General features: G+C 48.4%; 1 protein-coding gene across 3 annotated transcripts in view; it reads right to left on the bottom strand.

Annotated features, from left to right (window-relative positions):
• Abr (ABR activator of RhoGEF and GTPase) overlaps nucleotides 1-9,723 on the bottom strand; it is a 92,027-nt gene that overhangs the window by 33,608 nt on the left and 48,696 nt on the right. For all 3 annotated transcript variants that reach the window (XM_028759182.1, XM_028759183.1, XM_028759184.1), the window contains 7 exons: nucleotides 8,522-8,687; nucleotides 5,955-6,077; nucleotides 5,521-5,596; nucleotides 4,965-5,069; nucleotides 3,899-3,973; nucleotides 1,884-1,981; nucleotides 1,382-1,513 (listed from right to left, as the gene is read on the bottom strand). In XM_028759182.1, coding sequence (XP_028615015.1) covers nucleotides 1,382-1,513; nucleotides 1,884-1,981; nucleotides 3,899-3,973; nucleotides 4,965-5,069; nucleotides 5,521-5,596; nucleotides 5,955-6,077; nucleotides 8,522-8,687 — 775 coding nt within the window. The remainder of the gene's footprint in view (nucleotides 1-1,381; nucleotides 1,514-1,883; nucleotides 1,982-3,898; nucleotides 3,974-4,964; nucleotides 5,070-5,520; nucleotides 5,597-5,954; nucleotides 6,078-8,521; nucleotides 8,688-9,723) is intronic.

The raw sequence follows: 9,723 nt of genomic DNA, 5'->3' as shown, positions 1-9,723 counted from the left end.
CACACACACACACACACACACACACACACACACACACACACACACACACAGCGAACACACATGTATGCAGGCAAAATCCCCATAAACATAAAATAAAAACAAGTATTTAAAAAAGTGACACTTGCCAGGCAGTGGTGGCGCATGCCTTTAATCCCAGCACTTGGGAGGCAGAGGCAGGCGGATTTCTGAGTTCGAGGCCAGCCTGGTCTACAGAGTGAGTTCCAGGACAGCCAGGACTACACAGAGAAACCCTATCTCAAAAAAGCTAAAAAAAAAAAAAAAAAAAAGTGACACTCTGGGGTTTGGGCTCAGAGGTTAAGAACATTGGTTGCTCTTCCAGAGGTCCTGAGTTCAATTCCCAGCAACCACATGGTGGCTCACAACCATCTATAATGGGATCCGGTACCCTTCTCTGTCTGTGTCTGAAAAGAGCAACAGTGTACTCATATACATTAAATAAATAAATAAATCTTAAAAAAAAAAAAAAAGAGTGACATTTCCTACCCAGGACTAAGATGGTATGCCTGTTGGGGTCAAGAGTTAAGAAACCCAGAGCACCCGTGCCTGACGCCCAGCCTTGCCATCATCTACCTTGATGCCACGGTCACAGAATCCATGGACACTGCGTCTTGGGCGTGAGACCACACAAGGTGCCAGGCAGCAGTGTGAATGGCTCCATGCTAAACATCATCCCTCAAGCTTTCTCAGGAAGATAAGTACGTAACAGCCTTCTTCAAAACTGGCACAAGGCCTCGGAGACGCAAGTGCGACGCAGGTACACACAGACCCTTTTCCTCATTTCCATTTTCCGGGCACCAAGAAACACAACTGAAATACGTGCACTCACTGAGGCTCTGACTCTGTTGAGATCCTCCCCCTCCCCAACGCACCTCCAAGACAGTGACTCCCATCACAGGTGAGGAGGACAATACAGGTACTTGGAGGCCAGCAGCCCTGCTAATCCTAAGCCCTTGTGGTAGAATGGCAACAACTGGGGAACATATGACTCCCTTCTGTCTCACACCCAGAGTAGACACGGCTCATTACAACCGTCTACATCTTTTCCTGCTTCTGACAGCCTCAGGATATTTCCCAACATAGCATCACACAAAAAACCACCAACAGACTCAAAGTGATTGTGACAACAAAGGCAGCTACTCCATGATATATATCTACCTTGCAGAAACATGGTGGTCTACCTGGGCCAGGTATGGTCACCTGGGGACACAAGATCTCTGGGCAGCTAGGACATAGCAAGGAGCCAACTTGGGGAAACTTGTCCTAGCTTTCAGCCAGTCAGAAAAGACCAAACAACAAATGAGAAGGGCTCCTTAATTATACAACCTGGCCCACAGCTCCAGGTCTCACCCTGGATCCTTACCTGGATCTGCCCCTTGCCCATGATCTTGTCCACAATTTCATTGTTGTCTTTGTTGACCTTGGTCTTGTCGTAGCACTTCTCATAACACAGGATCCTCAGGGACTGTGAACCCTCCAGCTCAATCTCAAACTCCTGGTGAGAGACGGAAGGAACAAAGGCTCTGAGCTTCTGAAGGTGAGACTTGTGACTTCTCAGCTTCCCAGAAGGTGTGGGTCATGGGTTTGCAAGGCTGAGGTAGGCAGGACCCAGGAGGACCACATCACAAGACAAAGAGGGGCACTGGCACTTTCTGGAGTTCCTGGAGGCCTCTATGTGACTGGTGGAGTGGGGTTGGGGAGCTTAGCTGAAACCCCAGGATCCGTCGACCTAAACACTGGTCTGCAGGCAGATGACTAGTGAAAGTAAGGGATTAGGGAGATACAGCTGGTCCAGCCAGTGACATAATCACCTCAGCAGAGCGCCATGCTCATGACAAATGGGGAGACGAACCTCCTCTACTTACCTCATCCCACTTGGGCTCTGTCGTGTCCCGAAACACCCTGGTTTTGGCTTTGCTGACAAAATAGCCAAAGGAATCCACCTCCAGAGTACAGTAAAGATCTGTAGCGAGGAAGGACAGACATACCAAGTAAGGCCAGGGCACGGGTAGTCAAGGGCTCAGGAATGAAGGGGTACAGGCTCTGAGGGGCAGAATCTGAGCTTCAGCATCAAGGGTACATGGATCCTATGACATCTCTATTGACTATGCAGCCTGGGCAAATCCCTGGAGCCTCAGCTTCCTGTGTACAAAGCAGAAATTAGTGACCACAGGGAGATGCCACAAGACCAGCGCAGATAATGGGGGTGCAAAGGCCTCCAATATGTACGGTACTGCATTTTTCTCATTTTTCTCTGGGCATGCTGTTGGTGTTCTGTAAATTCAGTGTCACATAACCCTTTTGAGCTCCTAACCATCCAGGGACAAAGGAGTCCTGCTTCCTGTCTCTGAAGTGCTCACAGCAAGAGAGGCCAACCATAAGTGACACAATAGCATGGCAGGTGCCCGATGTTGGGGACACCGGTGGAGGCCTGTTCAACCCAGAAGCAACGCCGACTGACTGAATGGCTGCTTAGGGCCAACAGCTTGGTATGAAGAGGTGGGAGCCAGGAGCCCTGAGTTTCTGAGCCTGTGTGTTATATTAAGTCATTTCACATCTCTGTGACTCAGTTTCCTCATCTGGCAAACAGGAACTATAAACTCACTAGACAAGAAGTAGAATAAGAAGTTTAATTGAGGGCCGAAGAGATGGCTCAGGGGTTAGGAGAAATGACTGCTCTTTCAGAGGTCCTGAGTTCAATTCCCAGCAACCACATGGTGGCTCACAACCAGCTGTAATGGGATCCGATGCCCTCTTCAGGTGTGTCTGAAGACAGCTACAGTGTATTCATATAAATAAAATAAATAAATAAATAAAATTTAAAAACTAAGTTTAATTGGAGGTAGGTTTGGTGGTACACACCTTTAATCCCAGCACTTGGGAGGCAGAGCCAGGTAGACTTCTGTAAGTTTGGGGACAGCTTGATCTACATAGAGAGCTCGAGGCCAGCAAGAGCTACCTAGTGTGTCCTTGTCTTTAAAAAAAAAAGTTTAATTGAAATGAGTACTGCTCAGTGGTGAAGCACTTGCCTAGTATATGCAAGGAATGAGGATCCACCCCAGCACCCCTTGCGTTGCACACACACACACAATAATATTTAAGCCCACTTTTATGTCAATAAAACCAAACGTGACTGTCATCATTTTTTTTTTTTTTGAGGCACGGCAGTGTATTCCTTTAATTCCAGTACTCAGAAGGCAGAAGTAAGCAGATCTCTGTGAGTTTGAAGCCAATCTGGTCTACAAAGGAAATTCTAGGTCAACAAGGGTTAAATAGACTCAATTTTGTCTCAAACAAAATTTAAAAAAGAGAGAGATGTTTTAGATTATTTTATGTATATAAGTATTTTGCGTGCATGTGCATCTGTGCACGTGTGCACCCCGTGCTTGTAGAAACCAATAGAGAGCGTTGGATCTCTTTAACTGGAGACAAATGGTTGTGACCCACCACATGGGTGTTGGGAACTGACCCCAGGTCTTCTGTAGGAGCAATAAGCACTCTTAACCACTGAGCTCTTCCTCCAGGCCCATGGGTGCCTTTTATAGAGAAGGAAGTTGAGCCCTAGAAAGGTTAGAAAACTTGCCCAGGATCACAGAGTTTGTAATCACAAGACGTGAGTTTGAGTTTCAGTGTCTATAGATCTAAAGGAAAGGCTTGAAGGAGACAAATGACAAAGGTGACTTCCCTGCTGAGAGGAGTTGGCCACTAGCCTTCGAGGGAAAGTCTCACAACTCCAGGCATGTTGGCAGGGCCCCAGCATGGGGAGATCGGAGCTGAGCAGTTGAGGAAACAGAGTCCTGCATAGTGGGACCTCAGGGGCTTGCTATGCAAGGGGGACAGTGGCCACACAACTTCTTCCTAGGACCGAGGGGACACTTACTGGCTGACTGTTTAAAGCCCTTGGCAGAGTGGACGATGACATGAAGGAAGCCGTACAGTCCTGGAGACTCATCGTCTGCAAGAGAGCGAAGAAGGGGCTAGAGGTGTGGGAGACTCACCAGCTCTTCCACCCTGGGCGGATAGAAAGGCAGACAGGGGGCTGTGGTCCACAGCACCACCTGCTGGCCAGCTGGGAAACAAGTCCAATGCTCACTGTTCCACAGTGTGTGCAGCTCTAGGTAAGGAGCTAGAATAAATGTCTTAGACTGTGCATTTAGTATCTTCCTCTCTCTGATCATGACTTATCCCAAGGCTGCCCTCCTCTGCCTAACCCTTCAAAATGGAAATGGACTAATTTGAGTCACTTTGTGCTAATAGAAAAGCATGGCTCCAAGGGAAGGCTTGGCCCTTTGTTTGGGACACAAAGGTCCCCAAGTGAACCTGAAGAAATCTAGCCTTCAAAACTCCTTCCTCGTCCTGGATGGTGGTGTATGCTGTAATCCCAGCACTACTGAGAAGACAGAGACAGGAAGATTAGGAGGTCTCAGAGCAAATGCCATCCCGCACCAAGGGAGCAGACCCCCGGCCAGTTTCTAGCCTTGCCATAGCTCTCCAGCTCAGAAGCCTCCTGTAGGCCCCTGAAATTAAAGCACCACCTCCAAAGTCCCTTGCTTGGCATTTAAAGCCTTCCAAATCTACCTCCTGAAACACCTGTCCTGATTTCTCATATCCTTCTCTAGTCTTCCTACTGTCTCATCCCTCCCTCGCAAATTCCTGCCTCATCCTGTAGCCTTCTTCTGTCCTGGTGGTGTGAGTTCCACCACCGTCTCCAGGATGCTGACTTTTCACTCAAACCAGAGGAGGCCAAGGACTACCTGAGCCCTGGAGAGAGTATGTCCCATTTAAACTCTCTGTATACCTGGCAAGAGGACAGTTTCAGTCACATTGGGCAGTGAGACCAGTCACTAGCAGCCATGCCTAGCCTCCTTGGTCCCTGTAGAAGACCCCTGGTAATGCCCTGGGAGCCTGGACCTGCTGGCTGGGCAGTCTGGAGTTCCAAATCTTACCATCTTTATTGCTGGTGACAGGAATGTTGTGCACAGTCCTAAGCTTGAAACAGGATCCCGTGAGCACCTGGAGCTCCACAGAGCTCAGGACAAAGGCCTGGAGATCTGTGGGAGAAGCCAAAAGGAGAGGGGGCTTTATTATAGGTCCACGAGAACCTACTGCTTTTCCTTGCAGATGCTCGGAAAATCAGCTTAGTTTCTAGTGCTGGAGTTGGTTCTTTGGGCGAAAGGAAAGTCCTGCAGGTATTCACATGAGCACAGCTGTGGGTGCCGTCAGAGGACAGAGCGATATGTAAAGAGGCTCATGGGTGTGAGTGGGAAGCAAGGGGAGGAGAACACGAAACCCAGGATCCTAGGTGGCCTGTCATGAATTCACTGTGTGTCTTAACTGGACCTCAGAACAGAGAGTAACACCCTAAGAGTGCCACCTCCCTGGCATCTTAAGGTGACTACGATGGCTAAAGAGAGACATTGGAGGTAACAAGCTTGGAAAGACACAAGACCCTGTGCTGCCAAGAACACATTCAGAGCAGTATGAAACCAGGCAGGACTTTACCCTTCTTCTGTAGCTTCTGAATCGCTTCTCTCCACTCCGACCTCTCATAGTCAGAAGACAGAAGAAACAGGTAACTCTGGAGGGAGAGGCAAGAGTTCAGTGCAGTGGCCACAGCTGGAAAGGTGCATCCCCACCCTCTAGCTGCCCCATTAAAGCCTAATCAGGCCCTCTGAAACTAAAAGAAGGGACAGCTAGGGTGGGGCTGTTCTTTTTAGGAAGCCAGGTCACAAGTGGTGGTAGCAGTGCCAATGATGGCCAGCAGAGGGCAGTAGCTTACTGCAGCTGGGAGAGCCTATCTAGGACTGGAGCTGAGGACTAGGAAATGGGGTTTCCAGCCCCTGCCCCTGGTTCCCATGGGTCAGTGCCAGAAGCCTCAGGGAGTGGGCAACCCTGCACTACGGGAACAGGTGACCCTCCACCCTGCTCCTCCTGACCTTTCCATTCCGATTGTGTATCCGGAATGGGATTGTCGGGGAATTGAGCAGCAGTAAGAACTCATTCTCAAACATCTTCTTTTTGAGGCGCTCAATGGCTCGGCTCTGTCCTTTGTTGGCTTTCTGCAGGAGATGAGACACGGGTGTTTTCCCTCATATGAAGTTCATATCTCACTCAGCTGTGCTAAACACAACTTTCTCCTGTATGCTAATCAGGTTCTTATTTGCTATAGTTCATGAGGTATTGATATCTAGGGCCCAGGTTTGTACCTCCCAAGGGCCAGCTAATTCCTAACTAACTCTCCTACAAGCCTACCACTCATGTGCAACTAACCCAAGGCCCCAGCCTGGACCCCCTCTTCCTTTATAGAGATTCACAGTCAGGCCAGACAACCAGACACCCCAAACCCAGAGCCTCACCCCTCAATAGTACTGGAATTACCCCAGTCCTAAGCATTTCCTCTGTACTGCTTCACCGTAGAAACCCCAATGACCTGGCAGATCCTGAGGCTTTCAGGCGGCCATGGGTAAGGTAGTAAGGCTTTCCCCTTCACTCAATCACCTCTATTAGAAACCATCAGATCCCTTTCAGCATGGATCCCCAGTTACTGGTCTAATGCAGGGCCTCAGAACCTGGCCTGTGGTCCCAGATGCTGCCTAGCTTGCCCTGCTTATCAAGTCTGTCCCACAATGCACAAGGATCTTTCTCCAACTTTCTGGTTCATCAAGGAAGCTTCCTATGCCTCAACCTCAGCGTCACTGAATTCCCCACGCTCTTTAATTTGGATTAACCTCATCTTTTCCCCTTCCTGGATGTGTGTGGAGTGCATGTATGCATTCATATGTGTGTGCACTCAAGTGTAGGCCCACAGGTGACGATGGAATCTTCCCTGATCCCTCTTCCACCTTAGTTTTTGAGGTAGGGTCTCTCAATCAAACCTAGAACTCACTGACAGGGCTAGTCTCAATAGCCAGGTTGGTCTGGGGTTCTGAGTGCTGGAATTACAGGACGGCCACCCCACCCAGCCAGTATTTACATGGGTTCTTTTTATCTGACCTGTGGTTTCTTACTTTCGTGGCAAGCACTTTAACCACTGAGCCATCTCCCTAGCCCTTAACATGTTAGTCTGGCAAACTCTAGCAAGCCTCACAGCCAGCTCTGTGGCAGTGGCTCTCACATCCTGTTGGAAGAAGGGAACAAGTTTCTCAGAGGCAGCTCTAACTGAATGCACACAGCTGCCCAGCCATGTCACTTATAGAGAGACTCAGGGTAGTAATGTGGACTATAAACCCGCTTCCTACAGGGAACGAACCAGGAACAATCCAAATACTCAAGTACATGTTTGGCAGTGGGGCAGAATATAGCTGCTAAAGGGAATCTGACAATCCAGAATTCCATTCCAGGCGTAGTTCTGTGAGAAGACTAAAAAGTACTAGAATAGGCCATGTGGTCTGGTTACACACACACACACACACACACACACACACACACACACACACACACACTTTAACTTAGTTAACAATGTATCAAAACACTTTTACACTATCTACTAACATTGTAAGCATCTATTACATTGATGACTAGAAAAAACGAGTTTTAAACATTATCAGTATGACCAGCAAGATGGTTCAGTGGGTAAACTGAGAGAGTTGATTCTTTCTCTCTCATCTTGTAGACCTGGGGACTGAACCCAGGTCCTTGGTTTTAGTGGCAAGTGCTTTTACCAACAGTGACACCTCACCTTCCCCAGGCCACCTTTTTTTTTTTGTTTTGTTTTTCAAGACAGGGTTTCTCTATAGCCCTGGCTGTCCTGGAACTCACTCTGTAGACCAGGCTGGCCTCAAACTCAGAAATCTGCCTGCCTCTGCCTCCCAAGTGCTGGGATTAAAGGCGTGTGCCACCACTGCCCAGCACCAGGCCACCTTTTGAATACACAAATGTAAGGCTACACATTCTACTCCAGACAGTGCTTCGGCCTCATCCCATGGGTTTTGGTTTGCAGTACCTGTCACTTTTTATGCACTTCTAAATAGTTTTCTGTTTTTATTTTGAGTCCTCCTCCTTAAACTACTAACTTTCTAGCTAACTTTGCATAATCTTCTGCAGTGAAGTCTGTGAACGCGACCCACAGGCTATCGAGCTTTTAAAAAGATTAGAGACTCACTCTGTGGACCAGCAGAGAACGATTTGTGGACGCTCTGTGTGACAAGAATCTGATTTCCTTCTTAGCACATGCTTTGGCCAATTGTTGTACCCGGGTCCCCTCTCCCTGCTGAGTTCCCTTTAGAGGTGTCAGTTTCTCACGAGGCTGCTTGTGCTTTTTCTCAAGAAAGCCTCTCATTCCTCCTCTCTTGCTTCCTCTTTCTACAATGTGCAACGCACGCGGTTACTGAGGAAACAATCTATAACTGACCCCACGAGCACTGGTCCTTGGCCCTCCTGCAGCACTTATACAAGCAGGGCCTCCCATTCTTGCATCCTGCCTTCTCTATCACACCCGTAAGCCTGCAGCCCCCCCCCCCCCCTTAGAACACCCAGTTCAAAACAGCCCCAGGCCATGGCTTACCTCCTTCTGGATCTCACTCTTGAGGGCAGAGATCTTCATTTTCATGTCCTCGAGCTCGTGGTCTGGGAAGGGGTGCACCTGGGGACTGGCCTCTGACTCCTCAGGGGATGGGAACACTAAGTCAGCCAGGGGGATGTACCACTTACAGTCATACTGCTGATGCTTTCTGTAAGCAAGCAGTGGGAGATGTAAGCTAGGCAAAGTAGCCTCTTCAATGCAGAACTGCTTGCTCAGAGCAAAAAACTAGCCACGAAGGGGTCTGCTGAGTCACATGGGAGAGAGGAACACTCCCTGCTCTTGAGGAACCTTAGGCACACATTTGTGGAAGGAACACAGAGAAGCAGGTCTCAGTCAGCCAGCAGTGAAGCCTAGTCTTTCACCCCAATGGGACTGGTGCTTCTAACTATCCCGAATCACTGTGTATCAGGAATGAAGCCTTCTCAGCTGTGCTCATGTTTTCTTATTTCTTGCCTCACACCCTGCTACCCCTACTGCTCTATCCACATGGAAGCTCCCAATCATTGTCCTTTAGAGTAGAGATGGGCTATAGATTCGATTCTGAATGCCAGTTCCAATCCATAGGGAGCATACAAAGCCCTGGGCTGAGAGTCATAAAACTATATCCAAGCTTTGTGTGGTGGTATATGACTTTAATACAGCATTCTGAGGTAGAGGCAGATGCAGAGATCTCTATAAATTCAAGGCCAGCCTGGTGTACATAGACAGTTCCATGACAGGCAAGGCTACATAGCAAGACTCCATCTATCTATCTATCTATCTATCTATCTATCTATCTATCTATCTATCTATTTATCTCTAAGCTTAGTGGGAAAAGATGCTATGACTGATTATTAATATCTGCTGTGGGAGAAAAGCTGAAAACAGGGCACTCCATGTCTTGTTAGTCATGCTGCAGACCATGCCCCTCATTACTTCCCTTCCTAGCAGACACTGGGGACTCATAACTGCAGCACGGGAGCATAATCCCAGTGCACAGCTTACTACTGGCATCTCTGTGGTCTAGTTCCTGGGAGTTATGTCCTCAACTGAAGCCCACAGTGACCTCCTCTCTTCTTCCAATTCCTCTGATAATTAGACTGTTCTCAGTTCTGGTTCCTTATGTTCCAGTAGGCGCAAAGAGCTCCCTCTATAGTAAGGCAACATGTTTAGCATATAATAGGTTATAAATGACAGAATCTATC

The sequence above is a fragment of the Grammomys surdaster genome, unplaced genomic scaffold (assembly GCF_004785775.1).
Source record: "Grammomys surdaster isolate TR1022 unplaced genomic scaffold, NIH_TR_1.0 126278, whole genome shotgun sequence".
Taxonomy (NCBI): Eukaryota; Metazoa; Chordata; class Mammalia; order Rodentia; family Muridae; genus Grammomys; species Grammomys surdaster.
Note: the sequence above shows the minus strand (reverse complement) of the source record. Positions and strands in the feature narration are given on the sequence as shown.